The sequence below is a fragment of the Oncorhynchus kisutch genome, linkage group LG16, assembly GCF_002021735.2.
Source record: "Oncorhynchus kisutch isolate 150728-3 linkage group LG16, Okis_V2, whole genome shotgun sequence".
In the NCBI taxonomy this organism is placed as follows: domain Eukaryota; kingdom Metazoa; phylum Chordata; class Actinopteri; order Salmoniformes; family Salmonidae; genus Oncorhynchus; species Oncorhynchus kisutch.
Window position 1 is genome coordinate 27,316,717 of NC_034189.2, and position 25,654 is coordinate 27,342,370.

At 42.7% G+C, this 25,654-nt stretch overlaps 1 protein-coding gene, 1 long non-coding RNA gene and 1 pseudogene across 4 annotated transcripts; 2 read left to right on the top strand and 1 right to left on the bottom strand.

The window, feature by feature from the left end:
* The first annotated feature begins 1,467 nt into the window (after window positions 1-1,467).
* LOC109906848 (uncharacterized) lies at window positions 1,468-14,116 on the top strand. Of its 3 annotated transcripts, none has more exons than XR_004203396.1 (6): window positions 1,468-1,748; window positions 5,181-5,216; window positions 5,558-5,650; window positions 5,890-6,021; window positions 11,400-11,672; window positions 11,941-14,116. It is a non-coding gene; the product is annotated as an uncharacterized LOC109906848 (long non-coding RNA). The 3 variants fall into 3 exon arrangements; XR_004203395.1 differs by having other exon boundaries at window positions 1,472-1,748; window positions 11,400-11,464; window positions 11,573-14,116; XR_004203394.1 differs by having other exon boundaries at window positions 1,474-1,748; window positions 11,400-14,116.
* Window positions 14,117-16,731: 2,615 nt separating this feature from the next.
* On the bottom strand, window positions 16,732-19,317 carry LOC109906267 (UPF0696 protein C11orf68 homolog pseudogene; annotated as a pseudogene).
* On the top strand, window positions 18,751-24,489 carry drap1 (DR1-associated protein 1 (negative cofactor 2 alpha)). Its single transcript, XM_020504338.2, has 7 exons — window positions 18,751-19,478; window positions 21,563-21,635; window positions 21,945-22,038; window positions 22,181-22,303; window positions 22,429-22,519; window positions 22,669-22,757; window positions 22,959-24,489. Exons 1-7 carry the CDS (start codon window positions 19,437-19,439, stop codon window positions 23,128-23,130), a joined length of 684 nt encoding a protein of 227 aa, XP_020359927.1. The 5' UTR covers window positions 18,751-19,436; the 3' UTR covers window positions 23,131-24,489.
* Window positions 24,490-25,654: the final 1,165 nt, after the last annotated feature.

The following is a 25,654-nucleotide window of genomic DNA, read 5'->3' on the forward strand; positions in this document are numbered from 1 at the left end:
GCAACCGTTTGGGGAAGTCCCTTTCCTGTTTCAGCATCCCAATGCTCCATGCACAAAGCGAGAAAATACAGAAAGTATTACATTTTTATGTATTTTTCTCCCCAATTTCGGGACATCCAATTGGTAGTTACAGTTCTGTCCCATCGCTGCAACTCCCATATGGACTTGGGAGAGGCGAAGGTCGAGAGCCATGAGTCCTCCAAAACACGACCCTGCCAAGCCGCACTGCTTCTTGACACACTGTTCGCTTAACCCAGAAGCCAGCCGCACCAATGTGTCGGAGGAAACGCCGTACAACTGGCGACCGTGTCAGCGTGCATGCGCCCAGCCCTCCACAGAAGTCGCTGTAGTGACGTCTCAAGCACTGTAGTGCCTTAGACCGCTGCGCCACTCTGGAGGCCCCATACAGAAATGGTTTGTTGAGATTGGTGTGGAAGAACTTGACTGGCCTGCACAGAGCCCTGACCTTAACTTCATCGAACACCTTTGGGATGAATTGGAACACAGACTGCAAGCCAGGCCTAATCGCCCAACATCAGTGCTCGACCTCACTAATGCTCTTGTAGCTGAATGGAAGCAAGTCCCCACAGCAATGTTCCAACATCTGGAGGCTATGCTTTATCTTGGCCAGGTCGCAGTTGCAAATGAGAACTTGTTCTCAACTAGCCTACCTGGTTAAATAAAGGTTAAATAAATAAAAAAAATGTAGTGGAAATCTTTCCAGAAGAGTAGAGGCTGTTATAGCAGCAAAGGTGGGACCAACTCCATATTAATGCCCATGATTTTGGAATGAGATGTTCAACGAGCAGTACTTTTGGTCATGTAGTGTACTTTGGGGAATTAATGAATGACCCCAAGTCAGAAGTACACTCGTGTACAATGGCCTAACTCATGGCATGTGTCCAACTGTCCATAAAACAAGCACTTAAATTGTAATTGATTGAAATTACTGAACATCTTACAGACAGGCTAGTTTTTACTCCTTCTGGATTGAAACATTTTTATTCATCTTGGAGTTGAGAGTGTCAGCTCCTGCTACTAAACTTGGTTTTTGGTGCTCCCCTCTGGCCATTTTGCGCGCTGGATGATCCAAGCGCACACTGTAGGAAATGTGCACACTGGTGGCTTTTACCCTTTACCTCTCTTTAAAAAAGTACCAATATATGTTCTATATATAGCATACGTATACAACAAACTACATATATAAGGAATGTACCCTTTTTATGGGGCAAATTGTTTCAAGAACATAATTATAAAACGACATGCCTGTAGGCCCGCCCACTGGCCAAGTTGTGTAGGTTACCAAGCCATTGAGTTCTACTTTTCTTGATCTATTCTCCATCTACTCAGTGTGAGCATATCAACAGAATATAATCGATTGGGCCTACAATTGAATAGAAATAGGCTTACTGTAGATATCCTACTTTGTACATTTTATGCGCAACATATCGGCAACAAATACGCATTTAAATTGCACTAGAACTCAGTTGATGCTTTCCCATGCAGTGACTGTGTTTTAACTTTGAATACCTGGCTGCTACCAAACCAATACATTTATGTTCGTTCTTTGGGCATTTCCGCACTATTTGAGGGGGTGGTGGCAAATTGCATTGGAGACGCAGCAGAAGTTGTGCGAGGGACGTAAAAAGAGCAATATGTAAACCTTGCTGTGTTCAAGGTCCAATAACCTACAGAGAAAATACTATTTGAATAATCACCGTGGCCGAAGATGGTTTCGGAAATGGATGGTAGGTTTGTTTACACTGATCCTCAAGAGTTAATGCATTTTGGAGTCCCATGTGAAGCAACGTGTTTGTGCACAAGGGGGAAAGCTAGCCTCCCGTCGCTGAAGGCGACATCCCATACCCGAAAGGTAAACCAGAGGGATGGTAATGCTAAATCTGTTGTCGCGATAACATCGACCCTTTTCTGTTATTGCAAACATTGCCGCATGAGGGCGATGCGCGCAAATTGGCGGCAGAACAAGGGGGCGTTCTTATATGTTTATGAGCGCATTTCACATTACATTTGGATTTTATCTCGTATGAATGTCCTGCTTAATATAATATGTGTCATCATCGCAAATCAACTGCATTATACGTAAAAAAAACACTTAAACTCCAACCAGTAAAATGGCTAGCTTTTGCTACAGCCTATATCAATGAGCGTTAGCATTCTAGCTGCATCCAAAATAGTTATTTTGCAAAAATCACAACCAAATATAATCTATTAAAAAAAACAACGCCCCGGGGCCTATGGTTTCTTAATCTGGCCCTGGTTATAGCATGGTAGCCAGGGCACTAAAACAGCTGAGAAGTTGTCCCCAAAATTAAAGTGCACTCTGCAGAAATCGCTCCACTATTTCCTGCTCGCAAAAATTATAATTTCAGTTTTTGTGACAAAACAAGCTAGTAGAGTGTACATAATCAATGTACCATATAAACTGCTGTGAAATATATTTTCCATAACCAAACACATTGTATTTTGAGCTGTTTGAAGCTGGTGTACAAAACCGAAAGTAAAAGATGCAAAAACTAAATTTAGGAAAAGGAAGCATAGAAATTGTGCGCATAGAACAGATCTACCACGTCTTAGACTTGCTTTTAATGAGAATGATATACCTACAGCTCGGACCTATAACTCATATTTCACTGTGAATTTGGTCGTGTCGCCCAAAAAGTTAGATATTGCAACTTTAAGTCATGCAAATCAATGCATATTTGATATAGATGTAGCTGTATGTACCATGCCTAAATGTTTACAATTTATGTCATGACTCATTTAAAAAATCATTCTACGACGACATGGGTTTTGTGCTTGCTTACAGGCTAGGTTAATAACATGTTAGTACAGCTACGCAACATACAGATGCGCAACAGTGTGACTTCAAAAGTTACAATTGTATCATTGAAAGTCGACAGTCGACCAGCTGGACACTTTGTAGCCAAATTGGTGCGAAACACATGCGCGTCGCACAATAATGTGCTCCTCAGCTACAAAGGTTTGTAGCGGTACACTCAGCATTGTGATGTAGATGAAAAGATGTGCCCTGGCTACCACGCTGTAACCAGGGCCGGATTAAGAAATTATAGGCCCACTGAGCCTCTGTAACCCGAAGGTTAGCATTGCAAACAAGTATATGTAAAATCCCATAGAGAATGCTAACTAAATGCTAATGATCTAAATGCTAATGATCTGACCTAAACTATTTGCATTACAGACATCCCGGCTCATAAATGTATACAAGTAACAAAAAAATGCTACTTACCGTTTGCTGCATGCACAAAACAAATATTAGACAGCAAAGCTCTTGATCCAGGAGGGGAATCTCTGCTGATACCAAGTGAAGCTTTATTTTGGAAGAAGCTAACCACTTAGCTAGAGAGCTGACTAGCTACTAAATTAGCAAACCGAAGGCACAACTTCAGAGCATTTAGCACATTTTAGAAAGTTGACATAATAGTTATAGTTTATCTAACTGGCAAACATTTAGCTGTGAATTCCATACTGTAACTAGATCACCTGGCGTGTGCTTCACAACAGTGAGTGACTCACAAGGTTCCTGTCTCTCGTTGTTGTGTGCTTGTAAACAAACACCATGTAACTGGGGACTACCGGTAAACTTCATAATGCAAAATTATGTGACAGGGGAAATGAAGAACACTGTATTGCACAAGTTGACTGCAGGTGTTAACGTAAAAAGGAGCTACAAATATTCAAATGTATGAAAAAAACTTTAAAGAAATAGTTTCAATGGTATTGACGAACCATCCAGTGACTGTTTTCCAATCCACCGTTTTTTGTTGTTGTTGAAACTATTGATCCTATGTGGGCTAAATGATCCTCTCTGATGTATTTTGAACATATGGCAGGATTGTGTCTTGTTTTTGTTTTTCTGCCTCTTGGGCCCTGTATGGGCTTGGGCCCCTGTAAGTTCCTGCATTAAACCGGACCCTGGCTCAAACAGCAGGGAGGCAAACCCGTGCACATGCGCAGATACTACGTGTGACTTGTCAAATCAAAGGCGTGCATATCACTCATCTCAATATCTGCAGTGCTGCTCGTGGCATTGTCATTTTGCTGAATCTACCTTGCTTTCGCTTTGAATATACTTCTTTGGTAACAGTGGGCATGAGCACCCACTTTCACATTTGAACCTCTTGTCAATATATCCTAATTGTAAATGTATTGCCAATTGGTTCCTGCACTCTTTACATTGGCTTACACAGGAAATAATGGGAGTCTAAAATATAATTATTGCACACTTTTATTAGGTGTTGAACATCATTGACAAAGGTGACTGCAATCATCAAAGGTGACTTTCAATCATGAAAGCTTTATAAAATATTTAATGTCATGTAATAACATTCAAGTCGATGCTCAAACACCATGCATATTGAATCTTTTTCCCCCAGTGGTGTCCTTCAAGTGCTCTGATCTGCAGTTGAAGCGGAATTGACCATAGACTATCAAGGAAGGAGCATAGTTTCCTGTCTGGTGTTTGGCCTAAGCTGGGTGTGTTAAAACATGGAAGGCATCCCTTTTCCATTAGAGATGGGCCATTTAAAACAAAAGGGATCCACTCCAAATTTGAAAGAGAGGGGCATGGGACTATGAACAATCTAAAACAACTTTCCAATCTTTTTCCATGAACCAGGACAATGGTTTTACTGTAGATTAGCCACGTTTTTCTAAACTCCTCGATGTACATCACATCAATGGAGTTGACTGAACCTCCGACCTCATCGAGTCACTGTCAGTCGACATTTGTAAAAATGTACATTCTTAAACCCTTATTGTGTCTGTGTTTGTTCCGTGTAGCTGTGTACCTTTCTTTGTTTGCTGAAATACATACATTTTAATTACACTTTGGTCAAATACAATAATGACATAACAAAAACAGGTTTTTAGACATTTTTGCAAATGTATTAAAAGTACCTAACATAAATACCTTATTTACATAAGTATTTAGACTCTTTGCTATGAGACTCGTTATTGAGCTCAGGTGCATCCTGTTTCCATTGATCATCCTTGGAATGTTTCTACTTGATTGGAGTCCACCTGATGTTTGACGACGAGCAGATGTCCACACACTTTTGGCCATGTAGTGTATTTGTTTATGGTTGATCCTCCTTACTGACCTATTTTCGATTCATCCATACATTTCTATGTCTCCATAGAAATATATGGATGGGAACAGCCCCCTTTGAACCAAGGTAAGGAGATTTCTATCACTCTGTGTGTGTTGGGCGCGCATGTGTGTCTGCATGTGAGGGGAGGTCTTTGTGTGGGTGTGTGTGTGTGTGTGTATGGATGTGTGATGACATACAAAGTAACAAAATGTTTGTTTGATGCAGTGTGCACCTGCCAACATCTTGATAGAGGACATAGATGACATCTGTGGGAAGGCGTGGATGTGTGTGTGTAGTCTTTGTTTGTAAAGGCCAGAAGCAGAGGATGGTTGAATAAGCACCCTCTTGTGTGTCGATATCTTTAGTGTCTCACTTTCACATTTCACATGTTCACTCTGACCCCTTGTCTTACTGTCTGCTCTCAGTTTTCAGAACCTGGGCATTCAGTGTGTGAAGAAAAAGGATGTGGACGAGGCAGTTTCCTGTAGGCTGCAGACCCAAAAACAACCCCTTCAACAGTGAGTACATGCAAACGCACACACACACTCCGTACTTGGCAGTCCACTGTCATAATATTATGCCAGTTACATAAAGTAATTGATTCCTCCAATCTCATTTTCATGCTTTGTTTACCTGTTTGCTTATCATGTTTTGTCCTCCATTGACCGTAACTTAAAGGACACAGCCAGTGCCATATAGCTAATTTCAGATGCCACACCCATTGGCTTTGTCTGACTGTGTTGTGTTTTGGCTGCAGTTCCTGAGGCGAACGTGTGGGAGGAGTTTGACCTAAATGCAGTGAGGCTGTGTTTCCAGGCCTCGATCACTCTGCCTACCGGGGAACTCTGACCTCTGGAGCCCGTGGTGTCCCAGCCCATCTACGACAACAGTGAGTCCGCCATACACACAGATACACGCCCACATGTATGTACACACTGGCGTGCACGTACATACACATGTGAATGCGCACACACACACACCCAATACATTATCTTGATACATGCTCTCCCCAAACACACACCAAAAACACTCCCCAAACACTCACTAAGTACAGACTGGCTTCTTCTTCTGTCACCATGCTGTTTCACTGTGGGGCAATTCCACGATAACGGATTTGCTCCGAAACTGTGATTCTTCACTTAAAATGTATGCCAAACAAAAACGACTGATTTAAATGTTGAACAAACCATTACAGCTCTGTACACAAGGACTACTTTGAACAATTTCCACAGAATTTTTTTCAAAAACACATTTACTGGAAGAACTGTGCAGATGCAAAGTTTGGTAACAACATTTCAGTAAAATCTCCCTTCGTTCACTGTCACGTGTGCTCCCTCGCCGGCCTTCAGGTCACCAGGCTGCTCGTTATGGCGCACACCTGTCACCATCGGTACACTCATCTTCAGACTCACCTGGACTTCATCACTTCCCTGATTACCTTCCCTATATATGTCACTCCCTTTGGTTCCTTCCCCAGGCGTTATTGTTTCTGTTCCAGTGTCATGTCGGTGCGTTGTTTGTGTTTCTTTTTTTGTATTTAGTTGCGTTTATTTACTAAAACACTCACTTCCTGAACTTGCTTCCTGACTCTCAGCGCACTCGTTACAACAGCGTTTTACAAAAACTCTAAAATATCTGCTTCGAATGAAGATTCAAAGATGTCTGCAGAAGGAATGACATGGCACCTTGAGTTTGAAAAAAACGATTCTGGTTATTGAACCACAGTAAGTGAAGTGGATTTACACCCGATAACAGAATTCCATCATGGGTCCCTGATCTGTACTACACAGACATGCATAATTATGGATATGAATATCATTCTCTTAATGGTGATATATCCTAAATAGGTGCACAAATGTAGAAACATGCAATATCCTCCGCTGCATATTTGGTTATTATTCAACACGCTGGCTATTATTTTAATGAGCTCCTCCACCATACAAGACAACATTTTGTTCGACAGGACTGAATTTGAGCCAATCATAGACGTCTATGTTTCAGATATTGGGACATCAAAGTACAGCACAGTAGAGCTCAGTAGAGTACAGAACAGTAGAGTAAAGTTCAGTACCAGCACTGGGGTAACTATAGTTTTAACTATGATTTGTGAAAAATAACTATTTTCCAGAGGGAACAAAATGTAAAAATGTAAATACGGATCTGAGAATCTGCTTTTCAGAAACTATTGGATTGGCTGCCTTCAAGTAACGGCAGGGCTGCATCTGAAACGGCATATTGAAGAATACAATTGAATGAATAGAGCACACACAATCTCCGATACTATTCCAATCAATCTGACAGTCATATTTGAACTGCACAATACATTTCTATCTGAACATTTTGTAAATGTCCATTCTCCTGAATGTCCATTGCCCCATGTGTACATACTCTGGTCAAAACAATTAACCAATGATATTTTCTACACATAAGTATTAATAAGTTGTGACGCTCAACTACTGAATGACCCTGTCAACGTGTCACTGAAAAGGTTGAAAGCTGCAATTAATTGTATGATACCTGAAAATACTGCAGAGTATTTCAAAGCCGTTTGCAGACATTGCAAACAGCAAGTCGGGTGCTTAAAACAACTTCAAACCTCTTTGTCCATCTGAGGGTAAGTGTTCTTGTTTCAAACAAACACTATAGCGTATTTAAAGGGATAGTTTACTCAAAACTAACATGATTTTCCACTTCCCTTGGCTGTCGTTGATTCAAGAAGGCACTTTTGGGATATTTAATTTCCTTTCAACACTTAATAGCTATATTTGTTATTGTTAGTATTCTCAGTAACATTAACAGTACTGCTCTTTTGCCTGTGTAATAAAACTGCAATTACTTTTGGAGCAACATTTTATGAGCACATTGTTACATAATACGTTGGCAATTTCATTTTAATTGCCTAGCAATGAGCAGAGTTTTTGTAACTACTGTAAATAAGTGGAATAGTGACTTCCTTATTGCACTTATGTAATAACTTCATTATTATGAAAGTCCTATGTAGCAGCAATGTTGCTATTGTAATAATCACAAAGTTACTACACATACAGTGCATTCGGAAAGTATAAAAAACACATTTTGCAACTGTAGAAAAAAATTAAATATGACCTTTACATAAGTATTCAGACCGTTTACTCAGTACTTTGTTGAAGCACCTTTGGCAGCGATTACGGCCTCGAGTCTTCTTGGGTAGGATGCTACAAGCTTGGCACACCTGTATTTTTGGGAGTTTCTCCCATTCCTCTTTGCAGATCTTCTCTACCTCTGTCAGGTTGGATGGGAGCATTCCTGCACAGCTATTTTCAGGTCTCGATTGGGTTCAAGTCCGGGCTCTGGCTGGGCCACTCAAGGACATTCAGAGACTTGTCCCGATGCCACTCCTGCGTTGTCTGGGCTGTGTGCTTAGGGTCATTGTCCTGTTGGAAGATGAACCTTCGCGTCAGTCTGAGGTCCTGAGTGCTCTGAAGCAGGTTTTCATCAAGGATCTCTCTGTACTTTGCTCCGTTCATCTTTGCCTCGATCCTGACTAGTATCCCAGTCCCTGCTCGGAAAAACATCCCCAGAGCATGATGCTGCCACCACCATGCTTCACCGTAGGGATGGTGCCAGGTTTCCTCCAGACGTAACGCTTGACATTCAGGCCAAAGAGTTCAATATTTGTTTCATCAGACCAGAGAATCTTGTTTCTCGTGGTCTGAGAGTCTTTAGGTGCCTTTTGGCAAACTTCAAGTGGGCTGTCATGTGCCTTTTACTGAGGAGTGGTTTCCGTCTGGCCATTCTACCATAAAGGCCTGATTGGTGGAGTGCTGCAGAGATGGTTGTCCTTCTGGGAAGTTCTCTCATCTCCACAGAGGAACTATGGAGCTCTGTCAGAGTGACCATTGGTCACCTCCCTGACAAAGGCCTTTCTCCCCCGATGGCTCAGTTTGAGCTGGCGGCCAGCTCTATGAAGAGTCTTGGTGGTTTCAAACTTCTTATATTTAAGAATGATGGAGGCCAGTCTCAGGGACCTTCAATGCTGCAGAAATGTTTTGGTACCCTTCCCCAGATCTATGCCTCTGCACAATCCTGTCTTGGAGCTCTACAGACAGTTCCTTCGAACTCATGGCTTGGTTTTTGCTCTGACATGCACTGTCATCTGTGGGACCTTATATAGACACTTGTGTGCCTTTTCAAATCATGTCCAATCAATTGAATTTCCCATAGGTGGACTCCAATCAAGTTGTAGGAACATCTCAAGGATGATCAATGGAAACAGGATGCACCTGAACTCAATTTCGATTCAAAGCGAAGGGTCTAAATACTGACGTAAATAACGTATTTCCTTTTAGTTTTTTTATACATTTGCAAAACATTTCTAAAAAACAGTTTTTCATTTTTCGCTTTGGCCCTCATGTATTTCATTTTAGGCTATAGGCTATATTAAGATTCATATCTAAGAGCCCCACAAATGATGTGCTTATGATCATACTGTTTATTTAGACTAATCAAAAGCCAAGTCAAAGTCCAGACCTGAATCCAATTGAGAATCTGTGGAAAGAACTGAAAATTGCTGTTCACAAATGCTCTCCATCCAACCTCACTGAGCTCGAGCTGTTTTGCAAGGAGGAATGGGAAAAAATGTCAGTCTCTCGATGTGCAAAACTGATAGAGACATACCCCAAGCGACTTACAGCTGTAATCGCAGCAAAAGGTGGCGCTACAAAGTATTAACTTAAGGGGGCTGAATAATTTTGCACGCCCAATTTTTCAGTTTTTGATTTGTTAAAAAAGTTTGAAATATCCAATAAATGTCATTCCACTTCATGATTGTGTCCCACTTGTTGTTGATTCTTCACAAAAAAATACAGTTTTATATCTTTATGTTTGAAGCCTGAAATGTGGCAAAAGGTCGCAAAGTTCAAGGGGGCCGAATACTTTCGCAAGGCACTGTAAATAGCAGCAGTAACTTTACTAGATGACTATGACCTTTTTATACTCCCTGGAGGCAGAAGAGTGAGTAGGCCTAACATGCCTTTCTGACATAGTATCTTCCCCTTCCCCGGAGGAGTACAGTTCAAATCATACTTTGTCTGCACATCTGACATAGTTCCTACCCCTGGAGTATTACGCTCTAACTACAGCTCCCACACATCAGGGCCATTTGAGCACTGCTCTGGATCAAAGCGTACTAGAGCAACATCCAACTTGGATTGCATGGGGTAGGCACTGTTGTCTGAGGCTCCGCTTCACCCTCACAAAACATTCTCTGTAATAATCACATCGTTGTCTCACTCACTCTCTCTACCCTAACCCCGTTCTCTTATTGACTGAAAACTCAATACAGGAGTAGCACATTCAACTCTGAATCTGTACACTGCTCTACATCTACACCGGATGAACATGTGAATAGAGTACATCATCATTACTTTAGTCTTTCAGTACTTAAAGGGATGCTGGTAGTTACCCATAGACTTCCAGCCATTGCGCTAATGCTAGATAGCATTGACCCACGAAACTACCTCTAACTTCCTTAATACTGGACACAGAGACATACAATTGCTATCCACAAGTTCATCTGTCTCTGGGGAAGTAGATTAAGGGCCTCATTGCGAAGTATCCCTTTAAAGTGATAGTTCACTCCAATGTTTTTACTCCTCAAATGTTGTGTAATGTCGAGTGCACATCCCTCAGTTGAGGATTAGATCCGATTCTATGCCTCAATCCCAAATAATAATCAAAAATAGACGGTGGCTGTCTTTTCCTTTCATATAGAAGGGTTGGTTGTTTAGCAACAAAACCGACACGTGCGCAACTATGGGGCAAAACAGACAGGGTTGGCTTATATTGTTTACAACATGTAAACTATATTTAGACTCCAAATGTTTATTGAAAACATAAATACATTTGCACAATGAGCACTTGTCTCTCAAATACATCGTTACAGTTGTTGGTTGGCAAATGTTTTGCCATATTAGCATTGACATGAAGTAAGTCAAAACACCTCAAAACAAGACATGGTATCAAGAACAAAATACAACTAGCTGAAACGAGCCCCCTGAGATTCCGCACCTATTCGGCTCCATTTACTCTCAGATTTCGAATGCTAACTACAAATCCCTGCAAGCTCCTGCACATCATCTCTAGCTGACACCTTTGCTAACAGGTATTGTGTCAATTTAAAACTTGCACAAAATAGTTAATCCAGAGATTCTTACCTTTGCAGTGCAGATTAAAGGTGGTCTTTCTATAAGAATGCTGGTTTCATTGTATTTTCTTTCTGCATTCCAGACCCCAGTAATTGTAACAAATTGAACGCCTGAAACAACGGCAGAATTTACAGAAACCTCATACAGGTGACTATTTATTGCTGATAACATTGTTACATTTGATTCAGAGGATGTTTTGAATTATTGTAAGGATTATTATCCAGGCTCTAGTGCTCCGATGTCGGTCTGTTCCAGTGCCATTTGACAGGGCAGGTGTTTCTGATGGAGGGGGAGGTGCTGTACAAGGCTGTCCAACGGGACGAGAATCTCCTGCATTCTACACACACACACAGTGGTAAACACCAGCAACCTCTCCTTATGGGGCCTTGTCAGAAAGTACATACGGGAAGCCCTGCTCTCGATCAAGGGGCAGGTGTTGCCTTTCCGATCACTCCAATCAGTTATCAATGTGATCGTCCTGCCATCATGTGCCACTTGAACGGGTAAAAAAAATCCCCTCTGATGATTGGTGGGTAACTGTTTTTCTACCACAGGCAGCCAGGTGTGCATTGAGTTTTCAGTGTGAGTACGCTCATTGATAATCACTTCTTATTCTGTTGCAGGTTGAAGCGGCAACAGACAGGGAACAATTGCGTACAGCTCTGTTCGGGCTGCATTCTCACTCGAGGGGAAACATACAGTCTGAAGACTGAAGACTCTGATAGGTGTTGCATGCTAATAATGTCACATCATGATCAGAGTAACAGCTGTACGCTGATGCTACATACTGGATATTCCATGACAATAATTACCTCATGTTAAGTGCACTTTTCTAAATGGTCACTCATTCTGTAAGGTGCGCAGCTATGGAAGATAGTCAAGTTCAAATCAGCCTCATCTATTACCTGTCTCTATGTAGTCTCTATAGACAGACGGGTTGCCTCACACAATGTACCAATGTTCCAACATCCACGTCTGTACAAGTACCTGCGTTAATAGGGACAGAGAGGAGGGGTCGGAAATGGGATGTGCTTTATCGCCTTATCTGGTGACGTCAACGTCGTATCTGCTTGTTGCCCTAGCTTTAAACATCCCGCCAGACACAAAGTACTAGCTAGCTAGCGAGATGGAGAACGCAGAGGTTATTTTTAATGAGTGCAAGTGTCAAGGTTGCGTCATCTACCTTCACTAAAACCACTGCAAAAGTTTTTCCTGCAAACTTTGGTTTTGAATCTCAATGTTCTGGCATGTCTGCTTTCAGGGTACGGAAAGAGTTAGATTTTTCAGGCTTGGCCCTCCTACCCAAACTCGTGATTTTGGTGGGAGAGTTGTCTGTCTAAAGAGGACCCTCCCCTTTCAAAATGTATAAGAGAATCAGACATCCCCCCCCCCCCCTGGGATTTCCAAGACTGGTCACTGGGCAAAATTACATCAAATTAGTATTATGACATTGTATGCAGTAGGCTAGATGTTAGCAAGAGAGCTTCTTAAATTGATGGCAAGTTTTTCTAAATTATCTCACAAACTAAACCAATAAGCATTTGTCTAATGATCTAGACGAGCGGGGAACTGATTCCATGTTCAAGACGTTCCAATGCTGCAGGTTTTCGTGTCGCACGTGCCCAGAACGACATATGGACATTTACAAAATGTGAAAAGGCATTCTGTGGGGTGGGGAAAATAGGATGCTAAGCTGATGCCCTTATGTCATTTGATCTAGTTGACATTATTTTGCTCTATAGTTTGTATCTCAATTGCAGAATGTACTGCAGAAAATACAAGTTGGTATTTCCTCCCCCCATCATTGTTCTATATGTCTGCCACTATGGTCCAAACTACCATCCAACCTTTTCAGGTGTTGCTGAATGCAGATACAAAGGGTATGGAGCTAATAAGGCTTCTGAAAAGAGGGCTTGATAGAGAGGTGTGGACGAAGGTGTGGACCGGGCTTGTGTGTCTGCCAGGTAAAACCTTGAAGTTAGTCTGTCAACAAGGTGTATCCAAATCTGATTCATGCCACTGTTTGCCAGGTACTCCCTCTGCCCCAGGTCTATATCCAACCTTGTTTAGAGGGGAAGGATGAAACCCAGCAGGGTTACAGACTTCAAGGACGGACCTCTTGTATTTGAGAAGGGAGTCCGTAAATCCGTCCAACCACCATTCCCACACAGGTGAATATGTATTACACACAGGTGAATATGTCTTAATTTTTATCCGACTCACAGGTTCTGTGTTAGTGGGAAGGCCTCAGGCTGAGACTAGTCAGACGGGTTCGACAGAGAGGCTGCGTTCTGTGAGGACAGAATTTGTCAATCAGGTGTCAGGACCTGTGCTCGACAGTTTATTGGACAGGCTTCTGCAATGGGAAGTTCTCAATGAACTTGAAATGGAAACAGTGAAGGTGATTCGCGAGAGAGCAAAGAAGGACTGGGAAGTCATAGCCATGGTGCTGAGGAAATGAGCTGCTTCATGTTTGCTAATTAAAACCCATCTGATTGAACTGGACCCCTTGTTCTGCGCAATGCTTGGTGTCCGCTGAAACATTATTGTAGTATGAGGCATTGATGAACACGACCAATGATGTCTGTATTCAATAAAACATTTGGTCTGCATTTATTGATTATTTTGGAATTAGGGTGTAAGGCTTATCGTTTTTTGAAAATCATTCAGCATACATGTAACCGCATTAGACATCATCTTGAGCACTCTTTGATAAGAAAACAATGTTTCATGTCAGGTTCACATGCTTACCCTAACACTTTTCCTACAGTTATTCAAATACACCATGTAACATGAACTAGTGCCAGTACCGTGCAGTCACATATTCTATATGACATGATAGTTACCTCCATGATAATGAGTAATTGATGCTTCAACCATAATAGCTAATAATTTTCACTGTGAACATTCAACGCCATATGTATTTGGACAGTGAAGTCAAAATGTTAAATTTAGCTGTATAATCCAGCATTTTGTATGGTTTACGGCCATTCAAAATGACAATCGGAATTGTATATTACTGACTGCGGGTTATACTAAAGTAGTGGAATATTACCATATACTGTAAAGCAAGACAAGAATACATTGTCATTTCAGGTGATATACGTGAAAAAGACAGTACTCACCTTGTTGACAGATATCTTAATGTTATGTACAGTTTTACCAAGTATAACTTGTCATTTTAATTTTCAATACATCTTTGGAACAGGAAGGATATTGTTGTTTCTAAATGTAGCAGACTCATTCTATATCATGTTAGTAGTGTCAGGGATCAAGGTAAGACCCAGATGCAGACTGTCGAAGTAACACTGTTTATTGGAGCAAACAGGGACAGGCAAAGACAGGTCAAGGCAGGCAGGGGTCTAAAATCCAGGGTAAGGCAGAGGTACAGGACAGGGACAGGCAGAGAAGTCAGGCGGGCAGGTACAGGGTCAGGATAGGCAACCAGGAGTTGACAGGAAAACCGCTGGTAAGCTTGACAAACTAGATGAACCGGCAACAAACAGAACACAGGTATAAATACACAGGGGATCATTGGGAAGATGGGCGACACCTGGCGGGGAGTGGAGACAATCACAAGGACAGGTGAAACAGATCAGGGCGTGAAAAGTAGTTTGGAGTCAGTATCTAAAATCCCTATTTCAGTTATGCTCATTCACAGTGTGGTTTGCTTTTAGACCAGTGTGATATTATTTCACTTCAGCTGCAGTTAATTTCCCATAATAAATGTAGACGTTTAAAACCTAACTGGGTTGTTCCACGAAATGTGTGTCTTTTACGTCCCTTTGATATTTTAAGTAGACATGGTGTGCAAATAATGGATTTTAAAAGCCTGTTATTTAAAATGAAGTGCCCTTTAACCTATTTAATCGGTGACCGTAAAAAAAACATTTTCAGTTATAAGGCTCTAAAAATGTTACTGAATGATCTATCAGTGCATTTCCAGCAAATATTGAAACAATAAAGGGTCTCGTGCAACATTGCAGTTACCCCTCAAAATGAGAAAGATGCTGTCCTGAGTGATTGTGATAGCGATGGGTCAGATATGAACTATGGACAGGACATTTGCCAGCCAGGCTGTTGAATGCATATGCGGAACCTATGCAAACAGATCATGACAGGAACAACGTTATCAGTGATGATGACCTACCCCCCCCACATCCACAATCTTCCCCACCCCCCTCCATTGTTGGTGATGAAGAGCCAAGGGCCTCTACCCGCCAGAGGGTCCAGTCAGAAGAGCCAAGGGCCTCTACCCGCCAGAGGGTCCAGTCAGAAGAGCCAAGGGCCTCTACCCGCCAGAGGGTCCAGTCAGAAGAGCCAAGGGCCTCTACCCGCCAGAGGGTCCAGTCAGAAGAGCCAAGGGCCTCTACCCGCCAGAGGGTCCAGTCAGAAGAGCCAAGGGCCTCTACCCGCCAGAGGGTTCAGCCTGAAGAGCCAAGGGCCTCTACCCGCCAGAGGGTCCAGTCAGAAGAGCCAAGGGCCTCTACCCGCCAGAGGGTCCAGTCAGAAGAGCCAAGGGCCTCTACCCGCCAGAGGGTCCAGTCAGAAGAGCCAAGGGCCTCTACCCGCCAGAGGGTTCAGCCTGAAGAGCCAAGGGATAAGCTGCAGGTGGTAAAAAAGAAAGATTGAGCGTTCAAATGATCAAAGAGACCTGATGTGATTCCAAAACACATAGTATACAGGCCAAATATGCAAAAGTTTGGCAAGAAACCACTGAGCCACGGAAGGAGATCTTTACTGGCTGCTACTGTTGAAGATCAGGCAAGATATGACAAAGCTTCTCACTGGCCAATCAACACGATGCACCGGTTTCAGAGAAGTCGTCACTGTGACAAATGTACTACCTGTGCATGTGAGAAATGCAAAGTGCCACTGCACATTGAGTGCTTCAAGATATACCATGGACAGTAGAAAAGGAGATAAGACCGAATAGAAAAGTCGATAAAGGGTGAGGAGAAGCAGTACAACGGACTCTAGGAAGAAAAGCACTCTGTCTCGTATAAGCACTCATTGGCCAGTGGCGCTTTTTAAATATACATATATATATATTTGTATTTTGTTCAGTGTAGGCCTCTACTTGAATGCATATTCTACAGGCTACCTCTATCCTATATGTTACATTTATGTTCAGTGGGAATGAATCACACGACTGCTATACAGTTGTTAGTGAATGTTGCACTAAAATGTCGCAATGTTACAATGAATATTGCACTAAAGTACAAGTTCAAATGTTACAATAAAGTTACAATATTAATGTTTCAGTACATGTTGCACTAAAGTTACAATATTAATGTTTCAGTACATGTTGCACTAAAGTAACAATGTTGAAATATGTTGATGGTGGTTGTCTTGTTGTCTTTGCTCTCAGTATTCATATCGTGTTGTATAAGGGTTTATGATGTGTAAAATAGTCACACTAGAATGTGACGGGGCATTCTAGTGGCAATGCTGGGGACAGCCAGTGACAGAGTTTTAAATGTGTTAATAACTGGGTTGGGATTTATAAGAACTTTGATAACTACATATGAGAAATATGTTAATTCAGTAAACGTAACATTATCCCACCGGTCACAATTGTGACCGACCATAAAACACACCTAAAAATAATGATTGATTACCTCAACGGGTTACTAATGACACTTGATTTGGATATTTTCATGTCTGGGAAAATGGGTTAATATAGACCACATGGAAAATTCAATACATTTGATTTTTAATATTGTTTTTTAAAATTAAAATAAATGGAATCGAGCTACGCACAGGCAAAATCCTAGAGGAAAACCTGGTTCAGTCTGCTTTCCAACAGACACTGGTAGACAAATTCACCTTTCAGCAGGACAATAACCTAAAACACATGCCCAGACAAACACTGGAGCTGCTAACCAAGACACGATGCCCAGGTAGGTGTAAACATCCTGCTTGAAAGACAGCTGGCACTTGACCCCCGTGGCCCGGATGACTGCGTCCAGCCTCATCACCTCGTTTTTTGTCCATGAAGTCCTTATTATAGGAACAGATGACGTACTTGCTGTCAAACTTGGGGGTCACACGGGCTCACCTTGGTCAGGGAGATCTTCCCTTCCACGGCTGCTCTGGTCACACACAGGCATGGTCCACCTTGAAGCCTGAGTCCAGGTGCATCAGTCCCTTCCTGGAGAGCACCCTGTGGTTCAGTGCCAGTTCCTTCACAATCTGGAAGGTGACATGTCTCCCGCTGTCCAACAGGCTCTCCCAGCTCTCCTGTAGTCCAGTGATGTCCCCAGTGGCAGGACAGTGGTCCAGGCCCAACACAGAAATCCAGTTAGTTTGAGTGGGAAACGTTTTAAAACCCTGTTCACAAGAACTGCCTTGCAGTCAGTCATTCCCCAGCATGCATGCAAGGAGGTCATGCAACCAAAGATAGAAGCTGTTTTTAGCTTTTTTTTGCCAGCCAGCTAGCTCGACGTTGGCATGACAATTATGTCGTTTAGAACTTGCGTGGTATTTATATTGTACACTGAACAAAAATATAAACGCAACAATTTCAAAGAGTTACTGAGTTACAGTTCATATAAGGAAATCCGTCATTTGAAATAAATTTTTATGAATTTTTTTATTTTACCTTTATTTAACCAGGCAACTCAGTTAAGTGGGTTAACTGCCTGTTCAGGGGCAGAACAACAGATTTGTACCTTGTCAGCTCAGGGGTTTGAACTTGCAACCTTCCGGTTACTAGTCCAACGCTCTAACCACTAGGCTACCCTGCCGCCGTAATCTAGGCCCCCGTGTGTGGGCCTAGGAGGGTACAGGCCTACCCACTGTTAAGCCAGGCCCAGCCAATCAGAATGAGCTTTTCCCCACTAAAGGAATTTATTACAGACAGAAATACTCCTCAGCACCCCCTCAGACTATCCTGCAGGTGAAGAAGCCGGTGTAGGTCCTGGGCTGGCGTGGTTAGACTTGGTCTGCGGTTGTGAGGTTGGTTAGACTTACTGCCAAATTCTCTAAAAACGACATTGGATGGCGGTTTATTGTAGAGAAATTAACATTAAATGATCTGAAAACAGCTCTGGTGGATATTCCTGCAGTCAGCATTCCAACTATATGCTACGTCAACTTGAGACATCTGTGGCATTGTGTTCTTTGACAAAACTGCACATTTTAGAGTGGCCGTTTATTGCCCCAAGCACAAGGTTCACCTGTGTAATGATTATGCCGTTTAATCAGCTTCTTGATATAACACACCTGTCAGGTGGGTGGATTATCTAGACAAAGGAGAAAGTGTCACAGTGATGTAAACACATTTGTGCACAACATTTGAGAGAAATAAACTATCCCTTACAAAAAAAGACAGTAACTAGGTGCAGTAACTGCAGTCGACTGTTTTATTTTGAACGCAGCATTTGTAGCATCCTGCAGTTATACTGCATTCTAACTAGAGTTACCCTACAGTGTAATGCAGTTATACTACAATCTTTTTTTCGTAAGGGTTTTGTATGTATGGGCAATTTCTGGGATCCTTTATTTCAGCTCATGAAATATGGGACCAACATTTTACATGTTGCGTTTATATTTTTGTTCAGTATACATGCATGAACATAGAACAACTTATAATTGCTATAATAATGAAATGTTTTCCTTTGCCGAGAGGTTTTATATGCCAGCTAACAAGTCTAGGGGGTAGCTGGCCGCATAGCAATGTTTCTGCTCAAGCCTCCATCATGATTTAAATGTCGCTCACAAAACTTTATTGAAACACCCCGTATGCAAAATAGCTTAGCTTAGCTATAGTAGCTTGGCTAACGTTATCTAGTAGGAAACGAACAAAGTAAAAGTTGGGTGATGGGCTTTTAACTGTTTGTCACGTTGAGCCTGCAATGTTGGATTTTATCTCAACGCGACAGTACTTTGATAATGCAACAATCTGTGTTTGTTTGTTATTTCACACTCGAGTGCTGTCTATTTGACCAGAGTGCAGGCTAGAAGAATCCGACGGAACGTGAGACCCTGCGGAACATCTCGAGAAGGCTACGCGCTAGGCTAGCTAGCTAGCTACCTACCCATTTGGGTGCGGGTTGGAGGGACATATAATAACAAAATATCGAAGATCGTTTTAAGTTAAACAGTTCATAAAATAATGCCCAGCAAAAAGAAGAAATACAATGCGAGATTCCCCCCGGTAAGTAGTTAAGCTTTGCTTGCTAAGCTGATAGCTAATTAGCTAACTAACTTGATGCTCTAAATCTGTGGAATGCTAGCTAGCTTGCTAACTTTAGATCAACAGTGCACCCATTAATATGATTTGTTCTAGGTATGTTGCTAGCTAGTTAGCAGACAAGAAGATAAAGCTAGTTAGCTGGATAACTTTGCAGTTAACAATGTGTATCTACAACTCTAGCTATCTAACTAATGGTAACGTTAGCTACCTAAGCCAGCCAGCCAGCCACTTGGGAGGGTGGCTATTAAAAAGGCATTGCTAGCTTAGTTTGTTCATTGTTGTTATTAAGTTTGCCAGCTGTAGTAACTGATAGACGAGATTTAGTTATTGACCTAAACAAGTATTAGTTAGCCTGTTAGCTAGGCCTGCTAGGGGGTTGTATCATTCAGAATAAGTGAGACATGATCGGGAAAATTGGAGGATGTGGCTAGCGTTGTAAATGCTTGCCAGATACTAGCATAAGTTGTCAACAAATCAGTCCGCCCAGGAATGTCATGATACCTTTGGTCATGTAGTGTATGTGGACACCTGCTCGTCAAACATCTAATTCCAAAATCATGATCATTAATATGGAGTTGACCCCCCCCTTTTCTGCCATAACAGCCTCCGCTCTTCTTGGAAGGCTTTCCGCTAGATGTTGTAATATTGCTGTGGGGACTTGCTTCCATTCAGCCACGAGGATTAGTGAGGTTGGGCGATTAGGCCTGGCTCGCAGTCGGCATTCCAATTCATCCCAATGATGTTCAATGGGGTTGAGGCCAGGGCTCTGCAGGCCAGTCAAGTTCTTCCACACTGATCAACAAACCATTTCTGTATGGACCTCGCTTTGTGCACGGGGGCATTGTCATGCTGAAACAGTTGCCACGAAGTTGGAAGCACAGAATCGTATAGAATGTCATTGTATGCTGTAGCGCTAAGATATCCCTTCACTGGAACTAAAGGCTGCGTAGTCCGAACCATGAAAAACAGCCCCAGACCATTATTCCACCTCTACCAAACTTTACAGTTAGCACTATGCATTGGGGCAGGTAACGTTCTCCTGGCGTCCTCCAAACCCAAATTTGTTCGTCGGACTGCAAGCTGTTGAAGCGTGATTCATCACTCCAGAGAACGTGTTTTCACTGCTCCAGAGTCCAATGGTGGCGAGCTTTACACCACCAGCCAACTCTTGGCATTGCGCATGGTGATCTTAGGCTTGTGTGCAGTTGCTTGGCCATGGAAACTCATTTCATGAAGCTCCCGACTAACACTTCTTGTGCTGACGTTGCTTCCAGAGGCCATTTGGAACTCTGTAGTGACAAATTTTACCCGCTAGAGCACTCAATGGCTCTTCCTGTGAGATTGTGTGGCCTAGCACTTCGCGGCTGAGCCGTTGTTTCTCCTAGACGTTTTCAATTCACAATAACCGCACTTACAGTTGACTGGAGCAGTTCTAGCAGGCCAGAAATGTGATACGTGGACTTGTTGGAAAGGTGGCTGAAATAGCCAAATGCATTGATTAGAAGGGCTGTCCACATACTTTTATATATATATATATATATATATAATGTACCTGCTGCCGCTACTGTCAAATCTTGCTGAGCGAGGTAGCTAGATGTCTTTATTGTTGACCACCTCCCTGACTTCACGTGTGAGATGAGCCAAAACAGACAGGGCAGAAGCCAAGAAGGTGCACGGTGGTCTCTAGCTTGGTAGGACAAAAGGTAGCAACAGCATCAAAATAAATAGGCCTATGGATTATATAATCGTCACCATAACAAACAACTATCTCCCAGTGCGGGTGTGTGATCTTTAGCTACCTATCGAGGTCATCACTTCTGCGCAGTACCTAAATCCTCAGATGCAAACGGATGGGAATAGACCTAGTTGAAAGTTATTTCGGGCATTTCTGTTGATGGCCTAGTTTATTTGTTATCTAAATATGGTCAATGTGCTGGGCGTGTGTGGTTGGTTGATCAATTAGTAACTTGGCAATTATGCAGATACTCTAATGGTAGTAATCTTCAATGCGCTCTCTCACTGACCACTTCCCATTTTGATTACAGGCCAGGATTAAGAAGATTATGCAGACTGATGAAGAGATAGGCAAAGTGGCTGCCGCCGTCCCTGTCATCATATGTATCCGTTCTTCTCACCTGAACGCTTCATCTGTATTTCATTGCAAGTTCACATGAACTGCATTTCAAAACGTGTATTTTATTGCCAATGACAATATGGAGATTATAGGGTTAATTGTTTGTTGTGCAGTTTGAATGAAAAGTCATATGACTCACTGTTTTGACTTTTGAGGGGTCGTGTGCCTGGTAAGAGTCTAGCAATCACTCTTGAGTCGTTGCGAAATGTCTAACTGTTCAGTTATTGAAGCCCAAATAAACCACTTTGGTCCTGTGTGGCTAGTGTTCTACCTCCCCTTAACTCAACCACCAGCACGAGCTCTGGAGCTGTTCCTGGAGTCTCTCCTGACGAAAGCCTGTCAAGTCACCCAGTCCCGGAACGCAAAAACAATGACGACGTCACACTTGTAAGTCATGTATTCAGTTATCGGTGTTGGTCATAAGTTCAGTAGGGCTACAGATTGTAATGTTCAGCGTTCTTGTCTAGCGGTGCTTTTTTGAACCGATGGGGACGGTAACTTTTTAAACAGTGTGTGTGTGTCTTGGTAGAAAACAGTGCATTGAGCTGGAGCAGCAGTTTGACTTCCTGAAGGACCTGGTAGCGGCAGTGCCTGACATGCAGGGCGAGGGAGAGGACAACCACGCAGAGGGAGGGGAAAAGGTTGCACGCAGGTAACGGACCCCGAACGATACTAACTGTTGACTTGGATAGGATATTACTGATGGTCTACTAAAGCTTTGTGTGTCGGTGAATGTGTGAATTATGCAATTTTGACTTTGTACTTGGTTTCCTCCAGAGGTCGAAAGCCGGGGTCAGGCCGCAAGAACGGAGGAGTTGGCTGCAAGGGCAAGGACAAGAAGCTATCAGGCACAGAGTCAGAGCAAGAGGTGGGTGTTGGCCTTAAAACAGTAACATTTTATAGAGGGCAATGTTAGTTAGTTTGGTTTGGTGGCCAATTGAAGTTATCAGGTGTAATTGGGGGTGGTGAGGATGTGAGGATAGAGGTTTATTTAGCTTTTCGTTGCCATGGGAACAGGATGACTCCGAGGACAGCGAGACAGACGAGGATGAGGAAGACGGGTCTCAGTCAAGCACAAACCTGCAGCCACAATCCCGATTCCACAGGTAATGGACATGGACAGGCGCGCACACACAGTTAACCACCACACAACTGTACTCTTTGCTAATGTGCTTTCCTGGGTCGTATTCGGGCATTAACTTTCCATTTCACACAGTTTCAAAAAAAAATCTTAACTGAACATGACCCTTTTGTGTGCGGGTACTATTACTAAATGTGTTGTCCCCCTCTTCTGCCCTGTGCCACAGCCCAGACACCATGCCACCCCAGTACCTCCACATGGGCACCGCACAAGGGGGCCTGGCCATGCCCCTGGGCTCCTTTGCACCCCACCCCTCGCTGATGGGCACCGCACCCCCGCCTCCCCCCTCCATGCCGCACAAAGATGAAGACGATGATGATGAAGACTATGACTCTTAGCTCCCCCCCGCTCTTTTTACCTTTAATTTTCTCTTAAGTTCTTCTCTTCTGTGGCTGCATTGAGAAAGAGGTGAGTCTGGGCAGATGCTCACATGCGGCCCATTGTTAAGGAAAAGCCTCCAACAACTGGCAGTAAGGTGTGTAGACATGACAGCCGGCACCACTGAAGACGAGTAATCGGTTGTATATTGTGTTTAATTATTTGTTATTTTATTGTGGAGGGGAAAAAAATGAACCAGGTTGTTTTATAAAGACAGGTGGTTGTTCTATTTGGAGTAAAAATGTCAGTTGATGTTCTGAAAGGCCCCCAGCCCAAGTACCGGTTTGATTAAGTCCCCCATTGTAGTTTGCACTTTGGTTATTCTCTCATCTCTGTTTTCTGCATACGTCATTGGTGTTCAACAGACATATCACTCCAGCTCCATGTCCACTTCTTCAACGTCTGCTCTGGTTCAGTTGAGATGATCCAACTGTAATGCCTGTGCAGCCTACGTAGCCTCATAGAATACTGTACACACAGACACCTTCTCGAGGTGAAGTCAGAGCAGCGGTCGGTCGTATTTTGAAAGGGATCAGCACTTTCCTATAGCAAAGGGAGATGAGATGATTGTCTGTGAGGATTCTGAATTTGGCAGAGCGGTTAGATCTTGGTCTTGCTTTCGGAGTTGGCCGTTATTGCACGTGGCTATTCCAATTGTTAGGGTGTGGGTAAGGAGATGTGTTTTACTGTAGGTTATGAATTCTTCTCAAAGTGACTTGAGTTGAGGATTTTCCCCTTTTTTAATGCAACTTTTTATGACGATAATTGATCCTCCTGAAGACCTTGGCCGTTAGCTTACGTCAACCATATTCACATGTCATTATGCTAATGATTACAACTCCAATTGGTTGTTTTTGTTGATTTGAAATATGAGTGACAAGTCACTGCTTTTGAGGTAAAATATGTTGTGTTTGTACCCCCCCCCCACCACCCCAACTATCTCCTTCTTGAAGACAGATATTTCTGTGCTGGCTATTCTTATCTGAAATGTACTGTGATGCTCCTCCTGGACCATAACTTTGTTTTTAAAGTTGTTAAACCGCTCACCTTTTCGCCTATAATTTGTTTTCAAAAATATATCGTCCCCCCCACTTGGAATAAAATTCTCCTTTGTATTGTATTTTTTTTCTTCTCTCTTTTAGATTGTTTTAATGTACACATTGAAACGCAGAGAAGGATAGGGCTCCCGTTTCAGTGTCTCTTGATATGAAATGTTTAAAGGTAGGCCGTTGAACTTGACGCTGTATGTAAAATTTTAACATTCTTTATTTTGTATGGGTGAAATAAAGTTCAGATTTCAATAAAACACTGCCCAACTATTTTTTTTTTCTTTTACATTAAACGGCATGAGATATTTTACCAAGCGTATCTGTGATATTACAAGCCACAATGCCACACGCTATTTGTTGTTGAGTCCATTGAAACTGGCAATGAACTTCATTCCATTGGCACCTAAGTGAAACATTGCACAAGGCTTCACCTTACGACTACACAGGAGTGTAACACATTGTTTGAGTTCAACCCAAACCCATCCTACATTCTCTGGACTTCCCATTCCCATATGGAAAATCAGTAAATTTCTCTCTAAGCCGCCTTCACGTCGCCTCCAAATACTTCCTGTCTCAGACTCCAGGTATAGAATAGAAATGGCCGAACATGCATTAGTACTCCTACGAAGTGTGTATAAACGTTTAACAATGGATGTTTGTCACCGCAGCTGATGTGTGTTTTCCCCTGTCAAGGCCATGTTGTTATCAACAGAGTCGGCAAGGTGATTGAAGTGCAAGCCAGCACAGGTCTGTTCTGTGGGAGAGATTCCCATGGAGGGAAGATTTGATTCGATTAGAAACACTGAACAAAGAAAATACTCTTTCTGAAAAGGCAGTTCATTTTTCGTTCTCCGTGTGCACTGTGAACCCACACCCTTCCCTCCCCCCCTCTGAGTTTGGTTTCATATTGTAAATGTAACAGCAGGCCTGGCTCGGCCACCAGGCCACAAAAACAACTGCCTTCTTCCTGCACAAGTGATGAGTCAGCGCTGGGTAGCAGGGGGTGGGGGTGTTTGGCCGGGGTTATGGGAGGGGATTTACTTTCGGGGCGGCGGAGCAACAAAGGCCTGCCATGGGGCAGGGGAGCCATCAAAGGCCTCAGAAGGAAGCACACTGTTTCCACACAGCAATACAGGGCAAAGGTGCCCTAGGTGGCAAAGTTTCAGGTTTCGTCTGTCTCAGACCCAAATAGCGTGACATGTTTTATGTTTATTCAATAGATGCACCTCTTCAGAGAAACAGCTACACTAGTGTTTTATGTAAACTTTAGCATATTACACCATGCATAATCAACCTCATTAGTATTGGAGACTGTAACCTATTAAAGGCCTTATTAACTTAATTATATTTATATCTCAACATTTGCAAGTTGGACCACTAACTTGCCCCAAGTTAGTGCCCCGACATTTGCACGTTGGACCACTAACTTGCCAAA

Coding starts and splice junctions, on each gene's coding strand:
- drap1 (XM_020504338.2), top strand. CDS start 19,437: ATGCCCAGCAAAAAGAAGAAATACAATGCGAGATTCCCCCCG. Junction 21,636..21,944: donor CGCCGTCCCTGTCATCATAT/GTATCCGTTCTT, acceptor CTCAACCACCAG/CACGAGCTCTGGAGCTGTTC. Junction 22,520..22,668: donor GCACAGAGTCAGAGCAAGAG/GTGGGTGTTGGC, acceptor CCATGGGAACAG/GATGACTCCGAGGACAGCGA.